The following is a 19,265-nucleotide window of genomic DNA, read 5'->3' as shown; positions in this document are numbered from 1 at the left end:
AACTATTAAAACATAGTACTGGCAGAGAAAGGAGAAGGGGTCTTTTTGTTCAGATAATTCTGACACAAGAGATGCAAGACCCTCTAAATGGTCTCTTATCTGGACTAGTCACCCTAGAAAAAGAAAGAAGGTGAAATGCAAGGTTAGAAAAAAAACACACACACGAAAGTAGTTAAGTACTGAGTGATATAAGGTAACTGTAGAGGATATAGCTAGGTAGAGGAGCAGGTTTAGGGTCAGTTCCTTGTTATTACCAAAGTAACGGGATAGTTCACCCAAAAATGAAAATTCCGTTGTCATTTATTTGCCCTTTTAATGGAATAAAATGTCTTTCTTCTGTCGAACACAAAATAATTTAACAAATACTATGGAAGCCAATAGTTATAGGCTTCCAACATTCTTCAAAATATCTGCTTTTGTGTTCAACAGAAGTAAGAAGCTACTACAAAAACAGGTTTGTAAAAGTGAAGGTTGAGTAACGATGATAGAATTTTCAATTTTGGGGAAATTATCCCATTAAGATGCAAGAATATAGACAGCCATATCAACCTGTAGCCTAAAACAAATGGTGTCCCACTGAAGCCAAGCAAGGTCAATGCCTGGTCAATACCAGGATGGGAGACCTCTTGGGAAACTAGGGTACATCTGGAGGAAGGGTTAGAGACACCAGTAGTGTTTATGTGGCTCCTAATGTCTCAACACAGTGATGGCGATACATCTTGTAGAGTACGAATGTAATCTCTAGACCAAATTCCTTTTATATACACTTATCAAACATCTTCTGTGAGAGTACTGGCACCATAGCGCCATGCATGCCTTCATATCATCCAGGTGGAAATGCTTTAGAAAAGAGCTACAGCATTGATGTATACTGATATGTACAAAAGGATAATTTAATAAAGTGTTACCCTACTATTTCAGTGAAATCTACTTATATTTTCTTTCTAATCCAATAACTTCTGCATCTTTTCCCACACAGATTAGATCCACACACACAAGCAGAATTTACCGACAATCATGATGGGCGAATGTTTTCACGAAAATGATTACCTTGTGTCGCGACCTATCTACTCAAACCAAATCTTCGACCAGGTGCATGAGAGACAAGACCAAGAGACTCAGAGTTTGCAAGAACGACTGAGTAGAACCTTCGGGTGAGTTCATGTGAAGGCTTACACCTCAATTTTTCATCTGTGTCCATGATATTAAAGGGTTAGTTCACCGCAGAATGAAAATTATCTTATTAATTACTCATCCTCATGTTGTTTCAATCCCCTGAGAAAACAAATTAAGATGTTTTAGATAAAATTCAAGAGCTCTCTCAAACTCCATAGACAGCAATAGTTCAAAGCCCAGAAAAAGAAACCAAAAACCAAATATTAAAATAATCCACGTGAGTTCAGTGGTTTAACTGTAATCATACAACTCAATCAACAATTTTGTAAGGCAAAAAACTTAAAAAATGACTTTTTATGCAAATGTCTTCCACACAGATTAAGGTGCACGTTGCACTGCTGACTCTAATGGCAAAATGTTATAATGCCCGTAGTAAACACACACCATGACCTGACGCAGAAGAGAAGACATAGGCAAACAGTCATATTTACAGTTTTTTTGGTGCACAAAATTGTTCTTGGAGCTTCATATGATACAGCTGAACCAAAGAAGTCATATGGAATGATTTGACAATCTTTTTGGTTCCTTTTCTGGACTTTTCTGAATGTTTCGTGGCAGTTACTATCTACAGAGGGTGAGAGAGGTCTTGAATTTCAACTAAAATATATTTGTGTTACAAAGATGAACGGGAGGTCTCTCGGGATTGAAACGTTGTTTCTGAGTGATGTAATCTGTTAAACGTTCACAAGAAATTCTCTTTGGAGTGTTACTGGGGGTTATAACAAGGCTTTTGATCTTTCATGACTTTTATAAACATGTTGTAATCAATGTCAATGAATCTACGATATATGGTTATATGATTAATAAAGGGTTAAATGAATTTTCCACAGATACACTGATAAATGGGCTGTTCAAAAGGTAAAGGGGCTTCTTCCAATCATAGAATGGCTCCCTAAATACCCAGTCAAGCAATGGTTACCGGGTGATGTCGTCTCTGGGGTCACCACAGGACTAGTATGCTGTTTACAAGGTAGGATATATTTAGTGAACAGAACTCAATTGTTTATTACTGCAATGTTGCCAGAAGTCAATGCTTCATATTTTTGTACAGGTGTGGCGTATGCATTGTTGACTTCTGTAGCACCGGTCTATGGACTCTACTCTGCGTTTTTTCCAATTCTCACATACTTTGTGCTGGGAACATCTAGACACATCTCTGTGGGTAGGTCGACTTAGTTATTTCCACATTACATTATTTTGATGCATCACATAATTTATTCGGGAAAAGTTGCATGTAGGTATCACGAAAATCTGGTTATTTCGTCAATTCAATTCAATTTCATGAAAATGTATTCATGTAGGAAAATATTAGCTTTAGTAATGATTCATGGAAGGTAATGTGAAGTTCACCACACTGAAATACAATGCTCCATCTTGTATACAAATATATTGAATAGAAATGCATAGATCGGAAAAAAAAATTGGCCAACTATTATTGGTCTATTGCATTCGATATTTCACAATTTATATTTGACTCAACTCAACCTTTATAAGACATATAATAAAGCATACTTACTTAATAATCTTAACAAATAAAGCTAGTGATGTTGCTTTTGCTGTAAATTATATTTTTTAATAATAAATAAATAAATAAATAAATAAAAAGAACATCTCTAAACTGCAGCTGGTTTCTTTCATTGCCTAAGACATGTTAGCACAAACTAACCAATGGTTTTGTGTCAGCGCTTGAGAGGTCCACATCAGTCCCTCTCCCTTTCGCACATCTGCTATTTTGTACATATTAGACTGATTAGAATGATTTTGGTCCGAGAAAACGTATAATTCAAAAGATGTGCAACTCATTGCCTCTATGTAATTATTAATTATCAGTATCTGCTCTAATATTATTGTTGATATGCTGAAATATTTAAGATAATCTGATACATCAGTGCATCCCTAATATTAAACTTTACTAATATTTTATGCATACATAAAATGTACATACTGAATACATACTAGGAGTAGTATGCAGTGTTTGTTGTTGTTGTTGTTTTCTTATTTGTCTTTGTATCCTATTTAGGTCCTTTCCCTGTCACCTGTCTGATGGTGGGCTCTGTAGTTTTGACTTTAGCTCCCGATGAGCACTTTCTGCGTTCAGTGAACATGACTGATGTGAATGAGACAATGGTGGAGGACACATTAATGGAGGTGGATGTAGAGGCCAGAGAAGCTCAGAGAATCATGGTGGCTTGTACTATGACGGTGCTGGTCGGATTGCTGCAGGTAAAGTCACAATAATTAGAATGAAAATGTGATCAAAATATAGTTGCACTCAGAATTATTAGCCCCCCTTTGAACATTCTTTTTAAAATATTTCCCAAATGATAACAGAGCAAGGAAATTTTCAGAGTATGTCTGATAATATTTTATCTTCTGGAGAAAATTTTATTTGCTTTATTTCGGCCAGAATAAAAGCAGTTTTAATTCTTTAAAAAACATTTTCAGGTCAAACTTATTAGCCCCTTTAAGCTATATATTTTTTTCGATAGTCTACAGAACAAACCGTCATTATACAATAACTTGCCTAATTACCCTATCCTGCCTAATTAACCTAATAAACCTAGTTAAGCCTTTAAATGTCACTTTAAGCTGTATAGAAGTGTCTTGAAAAATATCTAGTCAAATATTATTTACTGTCATCATGGCAAAGATAAAAGAAATCAGTTTTTAGAGATGAGTTAATAAAAATATTATGTTTAGAAATGTGTTGAAAAAAATCTCTCCGTTAAACAGAAAATTGGGGAAAAACATAAACAGGGGGGCTAATAATTCTGATTGCAACTCTACATATAATCTAAAACCAAGTGTGCTTAATTTTGTTTAATCTAGGTGGTTATGGGGCTGATGCAGGTTGGATTTCTAGTCAGGTATCTCTCAGATCCACTGGTAGGGGGATTCACCACTGCTGCTGCCTTTCACGTCTTCATATCTCAGATTAAAACCATCCTGTCTGTTCCGACTCAAAACCATAATGGATTCTTCTCCTTTGCCTATGTGAGTCTCCTAAATCAAAAATACAGCTGCCAACACATCTATCTCAGTCTAAAAGAAGTAGTATATATTAGTATATGTATATAAAGTTTTATTTTGTTTGTTTGGCCAAACTTGACTCCAACTTTTAAAATATTAAAATATTGTGTGGATTTTTATATATAAGTCATGTCAAGATTACACACGTTATGCTATAAATGTTCATTAAACATAACCTTTCATTGAAAGTATGTTCATGCATATGTAACATAATATGTCTTTTTAACTAAACAATATTAGTTCAGTTTAGAAAATTGAGCTCTTCTCATAATTTATTGTCATTTTTACAGCAAAGTTTTTTGTTCTATTAAATATTAGTACTATTGAGTTTTTATTTACTTTATTTTTTATTATAATTATCAAAGATTTAATTCCCATTTTATTAATATAATTTAACCAGAATCAGAATCATTAAATTATTTTTATTCACGGAATGTTGGTATAATGAAAGTATACTGTTTAATGAATATTTAATATATCAAATAAATAGTTTATAATAATTATTAATTAGTTTATTTCTTTGTTTTTCTATATATAGACTCTCATTGATGTAGGCAGGAACATCAACCAAACAAACATGGCAGACCTGATTGCTGGATTACTGACAATCTCCATAGTTATGGCTGTGAAAGAGATCAACACCAAATTCCAGCATAAAATCCCAGTGCCAATTCCTATAGAAGTGATTGTGGTATGTCCAAACATTCACCTCTACAAATCTTAACAGCAATGCATGAATCAATTTTTCTTTTAAATATAATTTTGTTTAAACATTGATTGCTGTTACCTCTTTTGACCTGACAGACAGTGATAGCTTCTGCGATCTCTCATGTGATGGACCTAAACTCCCAATACGGCGCCAGCATTGTCCACAACCTCCCCAGGGGGTAAGAGCACTTCCTGTGGCACTTCCTGCTTCCTGAGGAGGGCTGGGTGCACATTCAGTCACTTCAAATCCACATACTTTTATCATTGTCCCTGGACAGATTTAACACGAATAAACATGAATGTTATCTCAAGAACAATGACAGTGACAAGACAGTTTAAAAACCGATAATAACATGAAACAGTGTTATCTTAAAAGACAATAGCAGCCAGAAATGAACCTTCATACAAAACTTCATAGCACAAGTGTGTGTCTATATGTCTGCTTGTGTTTTTTCTCAGGTTTGCATCACCCCAGACACCAAATATAGAACTTGTTGGGAGTATTTTGGGCTCTAGTTTCTCCACAGCAGTGGTTGGGTATGCAGTAGCAGTTTCTGTGGCTAAAGTCTATGCAGCAAAGCATGATTACACCGTCGATGGCAACCAGGTATGTAACAACCGCAAGTATGAGTATGATCAATGTTAAGCAAGTTACTTACAATTGGTCATTTCTAATAACATAATTAACCTGCATTTCAAATACTTGTGTGGAAGTAATCTAATTACTATACAATACTACTTAAAATCTATACAAATCTGAACAAACAGACAATAGATATTCTTTAATTTTAAGTTAAATTACCTTCAGAATAAAAAAGTAACAAGAATTATTAAACATGATGAATCAAAACATGAATAATGTCACCATATTTCATAAATACCATTTATTAACATTTATTTCTTTCTTAATTTTACACAATGCATCATTTCTTGAGCATGTGCAACTGACAAATCTAAACTACTTAAGTTCAAAAATAGATTTTTTTTTCTTTAAAATATTACAATAACAAAAAATATATACAGTTAGTCTACTCCTCTAAATTTATTCCATTTATTGCTATGAAGGGTGGCACGGTGGCTCAGTGGTTAGCACTGTTGAGTCCAGATTCTTTCACATTTCTGTGTGGAGTTTGCATGTTCTCCCTGTGTTTGTGTGCGTTTCCTCTGGGTGCTCCGGTTTCCCCTACAGTCCAATGACATGCTATTGTATAGGTGAATTGAATAAACTATAGTGTCCGTAGTGTATGAGTGTGTGTGTGTGTGAATGACTGTAGTAGCGTCCCAAATGGCACACTATACACTATGCACTCATGCGCGATCTACTTATGCACTTACACACTCAACAGCATATTATATGAATGTAGTGTCAACCCAAATGAAACCCTGATGTTTTTTTTTACTAAGTGGAAATTCAAACCGTTTCCGAGATGATGTTTGACGGTTGTCGTATTAGTGAAATAAATGACCAAAGTACCAAATAATACCAGTCATGAGGATAACCGCATTCACCATCACGAGGTGGGATAATCACTCGGTTAGGAGAATTTTGCTTTCACAATCCAAAATGAATAAAGTTATCCAAGATGAGCACCTGAAAGCTTCACCCACTCCACTACATGAGCAAAGCAGCGGCCGTTGAGTGCGTGAATTGTCAATCAATCCACACTTCATTTTACTGGTTGAATAAGTGCATCATCCGGGTATTTAAAGTGCATTTATTATTGTTAGAGTTTTCAGTGTGAACGCACTATTTACAATATTTACATTACAAAATGGCGTAGAATAGTGCATAAGTCTGCAATTTGGGACGCATCTTGTGTATGGGTGTTGTGTAAAAACATATGCTGGAATAAAAAAAACATATGCTGGAATAGTTGGCGGTTCATTCCACTGTGGTGACCTCTAAAACAGAAACTAAGCCGAAGGAAAATGAATGAATGAATGAGTGAAGGAATAATGCTATGAACTAATTTTTCACAAATTTTTTTTTATTAAATGAGTACGACTGTCTTAGTAAATGTAGCTTATTTTATTGAAAAATAGAATTGTTCCAGAAACTATTCTGCTTCTCTGAATTAATTTGTACAGAACTGTTAAATGTATGCACACTATTTTAGAAGTATATTGTAACTAATTAAATATAAATTAATATAAATTAAATAATATAAATTAAACTAATTATATTAAATTAATCTCTTACTTTGCTCTTAGTAGTTTTAATTACAGTAGCTAGTGGGTCCATGATATTTGTAGACAAACCATAAAAATACAGTCATGTAAAACAGCATAGTAAATTAACACTTCATTTTTTCATGGCACAAGGCGTTTATGTTGATTATGTTGCAAAACTAGCTTCTTGCAAGCAATGTGTTGCATTTAACACATACTTGGGCAACTTGTGTGTGTGTTAAGTTTTTTTGTGAAGCCTAACAAGAGTAAAAGAAGCACTCTCCCACAGATGCAGAAATGACTGAATCATGAGGGAGAGCCAGAAAGAACTAGTTGACCTTTTAAGGTCACTTCAACCTGCCAGAAAACAAACAATTTTGAGTTCAAAACTGTAGCCGATATCATTTGTAACCCACGCTAGATTTAAAGTACAGCTACCTATGTTTTTGGCTTGATTTAGCTTTGTTTTCTCTTAATATACAAACTGTAAAGATGCTGGGGTTTGTTCTCAATTTATTTGTCTACTGATTTGTGTTTTTCTTAGTTGACCTTTTATGGCCACTTTAACCCGGCATATCAGAATGAATGTGAGATTGCAAAAGAAAGCTGAAACAATTTCTTAACTTGGCAATGCAGCAAAGATAAGCATTAGGTTAAAGAATTTAAAGTTAAAAAATTCTGTATTTGTGATAAATCCCAGTTGGCCTTTTAATATCATGTTCAACCTCTGTGATATTAATTTTTTTCTAGTGTTATTTCTGTTTCATTTCTTGCTTTGTAAACAACAAATTCTTTAAAAATCTGGTTAAGGATTTCTCCTAAACTGCATATGAATGTTTAAAATTTAAAGGTAATAGAAAATGCGCATAGACAGATTTGCAATTTGTGATTGGTTGTTAAAATTAGGATTGCTTTCAGTGTCTTTGTTGTTCAGTAGATGCTCAAAAGTGTAATGCAAGTACTGCTGGTGTTTATTCCTAAGAAAATGAAGCACAAATTGATACATCATAATTAAAACTATCTGATTAGGCTTAATCCACTTTTATTTTTATTAGGAACTGATAGCTTTTGGCGTCAGCAACATTTTTGGAGGATGTTTCTCAAGCTTTGTGGCCAGCACTGCACTATCACGGACAGCAGTACAGGAGAGCACAGGAGGAAAGAGCCAGGTAAAAATAGAATCTTAATGATTAGATAGATAAAAAACTAAACAATTGATTACAAGTTCTGTGAACGCAAAATCTGATTGTATTAAGCTGAACTTTGACTGAATTGTGACAGATTTTTTAATCCCAGCATGCCTGTTAGAATAAACATTGCAATCTAATAATTTAGACTTATTTGGTGTTTGTATTGGAATTTATTGGTAAAGATTTAATTAATAAATATTTTAATAGATTTTTTAGGATTTTTCAGCTCATGTTAGTTGTTGTAAAACAATATTAATACATGCTAATTAGCCTATACTTAGCTATAAAAACACAAAGCACATTACGCAAGCAACATGTATGAGTTAATCTGTTTAATAAAAAAATAAAAAGAAACTCATACGAGTTTAAAAACACATTAAGAAGAACAAATTATTTTTTGGGAGGACAATGCCCAGTTTAATATCTAAATATTAATATCTAAATATAATAATTCTAGTTTTTGTTTTCAGCTCAAAACCAATAATAGCACTGACAGCCAATAGGGCAATCAGTAGGTGTGTGAGCTAACATAAAGTAGTTACAGTACAAAGCACAAATGAAAATATCCCTTTGAAAATTTCTCAGTGAATATAGACATTTTGATGAATTTACACAAATAACACACATAACTTTATTAAACAGTTTATTGAACAGTATATCATTTTATTAAACAGCTATATTCAATAACATAAGAGTGTGGTTTATTCCTAACATCTTAAGCAATAAAAAGATAATACATTTAACTTCTAATGAGGTGCTAAAAAAATTAACCAAATGCAAAATATAATTTGTTTGCCTTTTTATAAAATTGTAATGAATAGTTTCACCTAACATACTCATTAGTGTGTACTGATTTTTGTATCGTGATCTTAAGTTATCTGATTAAATTAGTTCTAGTTTGGCTTTGGTACTAACTTATCTAATAAACACACACATATCTTATTATTATCCCACAGAAATTATTCATTGAAAATAGAAATCTGTAAGTGGTTGTACTCATTTTTGCTGGGCACTGTATATTTACAGTTACAGTTCTTGGTGTGAACAAGCCTTTCCAGCAGCACTATCACATGTTTGTGTGAATGTGTGAATACAGTACTCGCCATATTGAACTGTTCTGTCCTCTCACTGCTGCAGGTTGCTGGTATCATCTCAGCTGTGATGGTGATGATAGTGATCTTAGCTCTTGGGCCGTTTCTTCAGCCTCTGCAGAAGGTCTGGTAGAAGAACATATTGTTTTAACAGTGAAAAGAGAATATGCATATTAAAAAGTTTAAATACAAAGAATATTCATAGTGCACCTCATGACATCATCCATCTTTGTCATTCAGTCTGTGCTGGCTGGAATTGTTATAGCCAACCTGAAGGGCATGTTCATGCAGATCTCTGAAGTGCCTGTACTCTGGAGACAGAACAGAACAGACTGTGTAAGTGCATTCATAAGTTTGATTAATGAACAGAATCAGAGTATTGTTAGCAACATAGTCTTGTTACAAGTCATTCTAGCATTAACCAACGCTGTGCTGAATTAGCCAATGGGAGTATCTGAATCATTTTGGTTTATTTGCATAATGTGAGATTATATTGCAGGTTGTGTTTGAAATGAGTGCAAATGAATCCTCATTTTCTGCAGTTCATCTGGATAGCAAGCTGCCTGGCGTCTGTTGTGCTGGGTTTGGATGTGGGCCTGCTGGCTGGTCTGGTGTTTGAGATGGGCACAGTGGTGGTCAGAACACAGTTGTAAGTAGTTCAAGTAGGCTTAACAATAATGTACACAGAATTAGTTATGAATTTCAGTTGATAATAAGCAAACATGAACCTTTTAACACTTGTTATAAATGTGATGACTTGTATAAATGTGAATGATGTGATTTTTGACCTGAACTCCTGCATCTTAATGTACAGTTAAAGAAAAAAAGGTTTAGACCTGCAATGAAATTGAATTCTTTGCCAAATTGTCCAAAGAGATGTTTAACAGAGCAAGGACATTTTTCATAGAATTTCCTATTACATTATTCTTCTGGAGAAAGTGTCTTCTTTTTGTTTGGCTGGGATAAACAATATTTATTAAAAAATTAGTATAATATCAAAAATTAGGTCAATATTATAAGCCTCTGTAAGATTTTTTTGACTGACTACAGCACAAACCACCATTGCCCAATGACTTGCCTAATAAACCTAACCTGCCTACTTAAATTTAAATTGCACTTTAAGCTGAATACTAGTATCGTACTAAATAACTACTAACATTTTATGTACTGACATCATGGCAAAAGCCAAACAAAAATAGCTATTAGAGTTTAATCATTAAAACTATTGTTTACAAATGTGTTGAAGAAATCTTTCCTTTAAACAGCACTTGGGAAGTATTTGAAAAAAAGAAACAATGTTGACTTCAATTATAATTTATATTAATCAAACTATGAAGTTGAAATATGGTCAATTATAAGAGAATCAGGTTAATGTTACATAAAAGAAATGCTTGTTTTGTAATATATATTATAGGATATTATATATATATATATATATATATATATATATATATATATATATATATATATATATATATATATATATATATATATATATATATATATATATATATATATTATATATATAAAATAATTATACATCAGTTACAAAAGTATAACCTGAAACATGAATTATTTGTTTTTAAAGACATGCATCACAATGTAAGCTTAATTAATAAGACATCGGATTGCTCTTTATTTTATTCAGCCCTTCTTGTGCCACCCTTGGAAATGTCCGAAACACTGATATCTACAAAAATATGAAAGACTACAAAAAGGTAAGGTGCAAATGTTTATTTTGTCAATAATCATCTAATTTAATTCATTATACTGTATATATTTAATTCAATATATTAATTACCATTTAATTTATACATATACATTCTTAATAATAGTGTATTTCCAAAAAAATGTCAGGTTGATGAGATCCCCGGGGTGAAGATTTTCAGGTGCAACTCGCCGATTTATTTTGCAAACATTGATTACTTCAAAGAAAAGCTGAGGGATGAGGTACATTAACTTAATAGCTCTAATTATAAATTCAAAAACAAACTTCTGTGATATATGAAAATACTGTATGAACGCATAGTTTAAAAATGAGCTTTACGTGCTTAAATTATTATTGTCATTTTTGTTTTACAGGTGGGTTTTGATGCAGTGCGGGTGTTCAAGAAAAGAAACAAAGCTTTGAAGAAGATTCACAAGCTCATTAAAAAAGGAAAATTACAAGTGACAGAGGTACTTTGTGCAGAGCCATTTATATTTGTAAATCACATACATATGAAGACTTCAGATGCAAATCTAACAAGTGCCATCTGAAATTTTCTTCTTCTTGTAACACTTTAATTTAAGCAACATTTAACACAATTTATTTCTGGCTCATTAATTGTAGATTATTAGGATGTTTATTAACTGTTTATTAGCACTTTTAAAGTATGATCTTTAATAACCCAATACCTAAACCCAACTGCTGCCTTACAAACTATTAATAAGCAGCTAATTAGTAGTTTGAGCTAAACGTCTTTGTTAATAGCATGAATTGTACATTCAAATAAAGTGTGAGCTTTCTTCTAAAATGAGCGTTTTTCTCATGCTCCTGTGAGTAGGTTCAGTGATTTCACTTTTATGCCAAAGAATAGTGTCTATTCATTCCCTTTAAAGTGAAAAAAAAAACTGAACATAAACCAATGAGGCTGAGAAAAACGCTCATTTTAGAATTTTTTGCAACTCATTTTCATATGAAACCTTTTGCAAAAAAAAAAATATATAAAAAAAAAAAAAGATTTTATCACTCACCCAAATTTATGAGGTCACATTCTGATCTTTCTCATCTGGTCTTCTTTCACAGGCAGGTTTGGTACCAGTGGCCCTATTGGGAGTAGAAAACAAAGCCTTTGAGAACGAGACAGGTCCTGAGATGGAAAAGCAGGCATCTAAGACCAACTCAGAGGTGAAGATCCAGGTGGACTGGACTTCTGAGCTGCCTGTCAGTGTGTCGGTGCCCAGGGTTCATATTCACAGTCTGGTGGTGGACTTCTCTTCGGTCTCCTTCCTGGACGTGGTGGCAGCCAAATCCCTCAAACTGGTACGCCATCTTCATTGTTCTAAGCTAAGGCATTGTTTTACTCCAATAATGCATGACCAAAATCTCATATTATTACAAACCTTTGGCAGAACAGAGTTTCTCAAAATTGTCTTGGTGTTTTATGGTCCGTTCATTTAAAGTAAATGAGGTTTTGTAGCCCACTGACTTCCACATAAGAAAGGTTTGGAACAACCCGAATATCAGTCACTGACTAGTCGAGACTTTTCTTTGAATTGGCAAGCCCACATCAACATTCTTTCATTGTGTGGATTCCAAACCCATAAGACTTTCATTCATCTAAAGAGCACAGATGAAGACATTTGAATAAAATCTGAGAGCTAATTGTCACTCCATTGAAAGCTTTGACTCTTCAAACATTCATGAAGAAATCAAAATATTTCAATCAAGTTGAACATTTCCAACCAGATTATACTTTTTTGGGGGGATAATTCACACAAAAAAATACTCATTTACGCACCGTTCACTTGTTCTAAACCTGTTTGAGTTTCTTTCTTCAGTTGAAAATTTACAGAAGAGACAGCAACTGACTTCCATAGTATTGTTTGTTCCTAATCTGGATGTCAGGATTGCAACATTCTATATTAAAAAAAAAAAAAAAAAAAAAAAAAATATATATATATATATATATATATATATATATATATATATATATATATATATATATATATATATATATATATATATATATATATATATATATATATATATATATATTGTGTGTGTGTGTGTTCAACAGAACAGAAACTCTATTAAAATTTTGTAAAACTTTTTAAAAATTTAAAATGTTTACAATGTTTACCATGTTCATTATCAGGAAAAACTGATCGTCACAGCTAGAGTTTTACTCCACAGTTTTTAATTACCTTTCTGTCAATTTACATGTTTAATATGTGATATAAATGCATCTTTACTGTGGCTTAAACTGCATATCAAACAGGAAAACGTTGTAATATAGAAAAGAGGAAATATACCACATTTTCTTCAAATACTTTTTCTTACCCTAAGCTGCCATTCACATAGAACACATTTTTGCCATTTACAAACGCAGCACTCAGGAAGGAGTTTTTAAAAAGTTGTCATAAGCATGCATAAAATCTCCTTCATATTCATTCAAGTCACGATTATGAAGGTTCCATGACAGTCTTATGAACACCCCTAAAAGTAAGGTGTTACCCAGTAGAGACGCTTTGAATTAAATATGCAAATTATTACTTTTTGACATGTAATACATGTTGATAATATACCCTTGTAAATATCATTAGCGTAAAACGGAAGGATATTGGCGTCATACTGCCCAGTAGCGTTCACTTTACTAGGAAACTTCAGTCAGACATACGTTTAAGTATGTTTTAATTTCATAAAATCACAAAAAAAATCTCTCCGATTTGATAAAAAATATCTTCTTCAATTCTAAAATGTTCTGAAGACGAACACATTTCTTAGGGGTGTGGAACAAAATAAATGGTACAAATGTACATAATGGCCTGTACACTTAAAAAAATGATTCATTGGATTACAAATTCTTTTTTAAAGTAAGTTGTTGAAACAATTTATCTGGGATCAATTTAAATAAACAAATTAAATGTAGTAATTTTCAACTTAATTTGTTTTTTAATTTCAGCTCATATAAACTGTTTGCAACATCTTACCTTAAAAAATAGCAATCCAATGAATCATGTTTTCAGTGTACTAACTCTTTCATTTGTTTCTAATTTGTCATTTTAAATCCTCACAGGTGGTGAAAGAATTCATTCGGATAGGGGTCAGCGTCTACATCGTTGGCTGTGACGGTAAGGCCTGGCTCTACACTATGTTCCTACAAGCTGTGCTAAACTCCAGCCTGATAACAGCAGGTTTGGACACAGTGAATAAGTTAACGTGTCCTTGTGTCACAGGTGAGCTTGTCAGGAAAATGGAGGCCCTGTCTTTCTTTGATGAGGAGGTTACCAGAGACCTGCTCTTCCTCTCAGTCCACGACGCCATTCTCTTCATCCAGCACCAAAACTCCAGTGGATATGAAGAAGATCCTTTAGCTGAGAAGGTAAAATCAACAGCTTTCATTTAATTGAGAAGACAGTGAATAAATGGAATATTTAATTAAATTCTTGTGCAATGTGTCAATTGTCTCATAATGAAGCTGTGCTCACAATGGCCTCGGTGATAACATGCTGTAAATTTGGAAGATGACTGATCAATTTATTTTCGTTTTATTGAGATGGCCTGATAATTGGAGGTGTTCGTGTAAATCCTCATGTTTAAAAAAACAGGATGTAATAAAAGGAATGTTTAGACACATGCTGACTTGCTCAATGAAGGAAATATTACCCCAGCTAAAGGCTAAAGTTAAAGGGGCAAGTTGTAATGTGATGCAATGCAACACGCTTAATGGGTTGTGTTCATGTTACATAATGTGCTATATATAGGGTGAACTCAGGAAAATTAGGGCACTTTCTAAGACAAAGACACTTCGAAAATAATACTGTGATATATTCTTTATAACTTATAATGGAATAATTGTAGCATTTCAGTAAAAGAATGCTGTTCTTTCTGAATTTTAAACACCATCCCCTGCCAAATAAGAACAAAAGATTGAAATAATTATTTAATTACAAATAGTTTTGTAAATATTATTTCAAAATATTTTATTTTAAATAAAATATAAATTAATGTAGACGACGCAGTGGAGCAGTAGGTAGTGCTTTCGCCTCACAGCAAGAAGGTCGCTGATTCGAGCCTCGGCTGGGTCAGTTGGCATTTCTGTGTGGAGTTTGCATGTTCTCCCCGCTTTCGCGTAGGTTACCTCTGTGTGCTCTGGTTTCCCCCACAAGTCGAAAGACATGCCGTATAGGTGAATTGGGTAAGCATAAATTGCGTAAAACATGATTAATAAAGGGACTACGCTGAAAACAAAATGAATGAATGAATAAATGAACGTAATATACAAATATTAATTTAAATAACTTTTTGGTTAAATTAAACTTATTAATAAGACTTATTAATAAAATAAAATGAAATTAAATGAAACTAAATGTAATTTAAAATAATAATAAAAAAATTTAATAAATAAAAAAAATTAATTAAATAAAATAAAACATTTATTAAATAAATAAAATAAAATTATTACATTAAATAAAATTAAAATAAAATAAAATACCCAGTTGTAACATGATGAAATGCAACAGATTTTATGGGTTTTGTTCAGTATTGCATAATGCGCAATATATATAGAGGGTGAACTCAGGAAAAGTAGGGCACTTTCTAAGAAAAAGACACTTTAAAGATAATATTGTAAAATATTTTTATAATTAAAACTGGAATAAGTTTATAATTTCAGAAAGTTCTTACAGAATTTTCAAAATAAAATAAAATAAAATAAAATAAAATAAAATAAAATAAAATAAAATAAAATAAAATAAAATAAAATAAATCAAATAAAATTTTAAATAGCCAGAAATAATGTGATGCAACACAACAGACTTTATAGGTTTTTGTTCAGTATTACATAATGTGCTATACAGTATATAGTGTGAACTTTTTAAGACAGAGACACAGTAATAAAAAAATATTTTTACAATTTAAAATAATTTTCAATATAATAAAAAAATGACTTTACTGCCACTTTTGATTAATTTAATGCATGCTTGCTAACAGTGTTTACAGCTGTTTCAGATTTTTCAAATCTTAAATGCAGTTATTTTTGTAAATATTATTTTTACACTATCTTATCCTCTTCAGGCCCAAGTTGTTTTTTACATGCATTTTTTATTTCTCTTTGCTATTTGGGCTTATTGGAACCTAATTAGAATAAAAATCTATGTATCATCTTTTGATACGATGTACTTTTAGAGAAAAATGATGTCCATATATGTGGACTCGAGGTGCGAATTTACATAAAACACTTTTTCCTGAATATTTTTAATGCATATGTAACATAGACATTTTTTTTTAACTTGCTTTGAGTATCAGAGAGTAAAAACTTTTTTTTTTTTCATTTTGGACAGTTAAAAATAGGGTTTGGGACATTTCATATGCTGCAAAATAGTTGCAGGATGACACCGTATGTCTCTAACAAAATATAAAACCTTCAAAGTATTTTAAATAGCCACTTAAGAGCTAAAATGTGCTGTCCACGTGTGTGGACACTCAAGCCCTTGGAGGTTATAGTTATTTTTTTATTTATATTAAATATTTTAAACTTTTGGTTAAAATAAATGCAGCCTTGGTGAGCAGAAGTGACTAAACTAAACTAACTAATAATAATAAAAAACTAAACAATACAAAGAACTAATATTAATAATATTACAGAAACATGCAATTCTGACTACACCAAACATTTTGTTTAGATCTCACAGTTGCAAGATGACAAAGAGCCCCTTCCATTTACTGACGATGAGGACCTGATTGAGACCTATGATAACCAGCACTTGGTGAGCATTTTAAGCTGTCTATTACGGCTTCAGTTAACATAATCTGTCCCCCAGAAATGCATCAAACAAATGTTTCTCTTACATCCCCAGGCTATTCATGGACTTTCAAACTGAGAAAAGAGTCAAAGGAAAGATCATCCTATTCATTTGCTGATAGTGAGTTTAAGAAGACTTTACCTTTGTCCAGAAAGGATGGAGTGGGAAGAAAAAAATGCCTGCTGTCTTGTTTTCTTTAATGTCCTTCCATATCTGAAGTGGAAAAAATCACAGCAAACACAAGTTTAAGAGCATTTGGCGCTACATATTAGTTTACAGCCTCATTTTAGAGGCACATAAGGAATGTGTAACTCGTAAAGACTGGTTGATCAGTACGGACATCAGAAGAAGTCCATTTTTGATAGTCAGTTCATGTGTGTTTCTTGTAAATAATTGCTTACTAAACATCTTAAGGGAGAAGAACATTTCATTTTTGGAAATAAATCACCTGAGACATTATAGAAATACATTGTAGTGTGTCTCTGAGTCTCTAATAGGATGTCAATGTAGCCAGAAACTAAAATGTTATCTATTTTATTATTAATTTTATTTAGCTTACATAACTGTAAGTAATAATGTACCAAATGTTGCTGTTTATGGAAAATTGTTTCTGCAGCGGAATAAAAAAAGTTAAAAAAGGTAACTGGGATTTGTATTTTTTTCTCATGATTGTGAATAAACATTACACAATTCTGGTGATCTTTCCCAGAACCGCTAGTTTGTACTTGACAATTATGAGTTAAGTTTGAGTTAACTGCAAGTTTGTAACTCAAAATACTGAGTTTCTTTTTTTAAGTTCAGAGTTTCTATCAGATGTAAACTCACAATTGTATCATATTGCAAATGTTTAATTTGTATAACATGTATAACAATATATAGAGTTGGCGTTGTTAGGATGTAAGATTTAGATGTAAATTCAGAACTGCAAAAAAAAAAAAAAAATTATTATAATAAATAAATAAATAATAATAACAAATTCAGAAGTTGTAACTTACCAGAATTGCAACTTTTTATGTCTAACTTTTTCTTCACAATAGTTTAATTTATTTATTCTTTTTTATACATATAATTAAAAAATATATATATATTTTTTTATATTTTAAATTCAAAATTCAAAATTTGATTCTAGGAAAAGGAAAATATGTTTCTTGCAATCCTGACTGTATTTTATTTTTTATACAAACAAAATTTGTGTGTGTGTGTGTGCGTGTGCGTGTGTGTGTGTGTGTGTGTGTGTGTGTGTGGTGATAAACACCTATAGTTGCTAGTCATAATTGATATTGACTGCTATATTGATATTGAGCATGCGATTGAACAGAAATTAGCAGTGCAAAATGATTTGCTATTATTTTTAACTCAAAATTATGATTTTTTTTTAGTTAATATCTTGAAATTCTCAAATAAATTTGTGAGATAAATAAATAATAAAAAAATTATAATTCTGAGATTATTCTCTACCCATTTAATGCCAATTTTCTTTCAAACTACAAAAAAAATCTGCTTCTTTTTTCCAGGCTGTTTTAGCTGCTAGACAGACAGAGCAGAGGTGATATTTGGGCGTAGCTTTTACATTCTAGAGAGCATCTGATTGGACAAAAATGCAGTGCATTATTTTTGTTCCATTTCCTGGAAGACTAAAGTTGAACTGTCCAAAGTAAATGTTGTCAACATTTGGAAGCGCTCACAATCTCAGAGCACACAAACATGGGCATGGTTCAACTTTAATAAACATGAAGTTTGACCTATCTATCTGGACCATCATCTCATTAAAATACCCAAAATATAGCCCACACACAGAACAGGAGAGAGAGAGAGACCTTGCTGTTTGCAGAACATAAAATGCATTACAAGCTCAACAAAAAAGCACTTGTTTAATTTCTGTTTACATTCCTGTGTTGCTCTATCAGGAGCTCTTTTGTGTACTTAAAACATTTAGTAACAGTAACTGAGCACATTAAATACACAAGGACATGTGTGTTTGACACACACACACAGACACACACACATTCCCTGACCGCTCACCGATTGACCACCTCTAGCTTTCTAAGGTAAGTTTGTATGGGGTCTTTTCTTTTTTCTTTAAATCTTTAATATTAATGTAACATTCACAGTGCACAGACATGCACACATGCATAGAGATTTACAGTAACCAGAAAATTACACATAATTTATGCATCTACCGAGTCAGCAGGAGTGACAAAATGAAAAGGTTGCTTCTACTGTATGTCACTGACACACCTTTCTTAATAAACGCATGACTGTTTAATTGTGAACGCAAGACTTATGTTGTAATCTGTGTCGTGGAATGACGTCAGTGAAAGGTAAAAGAGGCGAGGGCTGACACTTTATCTGCAAAGATCGAGCCGTGATCTCCTTGATAATTATTATGACT

The 19,265-nt window shown here is 32.4% G+C and overlaps 1 protein-coding gene across 1 annotated transcript; it reads left to right on the top strand.

The window, feature by feature from the left end:
* Positions 1-981: 981 nt before the first annotated feature.
* slc26a4 (solute carrier family 26 member 4) lies at positions 982-17,486 on the top strand. Its single transcript, XM_056455641.1, has 20 exons — positions 982-1,154; positions 2,007-2,146; positions 2,228-2,338; positions 3,197-3,399; positions 4,006-4,170; positions 4,745-4,897; positions 5,011-5,093; positions 5,374-5,521; positions 8,139-8,252; positions 9,411-9,488; positions 9,605-9,700; positions 9,907-10,013; positions 11,013-11,082; positions 11,222-11,314; positions 11,447-11,542; positions 12,153-12,389; positions 14,146-14,200; positions 14,306-14,451; positions 16,754-16,837; positions 16,928-17,486. Exons 1-20 carry the CDS (start codon positions 1,018-1,020, stop codon positions 16,949-16,951), a joined length of 2,340 nt encoding a protein of 779 aa, XP_056311616.1. The 5' UTR covers positions 982-1,017; the 3' UTR covers positions 16,952-17,486.
* The last annotated feature ends 1,779 nt before the right edge of the window (positions 17,487-19,265 follow it).

Source organism: Danio aesculapii, chromosome 4 (genome assembly GCF_903798145.1).
Source record: "Danio aesculapii chromosome 4, fDanAes4.1, whole genome shotgun sequence".
Taxonomy (NCBI): Eukaryota; Metazoa; Chordata; class Actinopteri; order Cypriniformes; family Danionidae; genus Danio; species Danio aesculapii.
The sequence above is the reverse complement of the archived record's forward strand: the minus strand, read 5'-3'. Positions and strand labels throughout refer to the sequence as shown.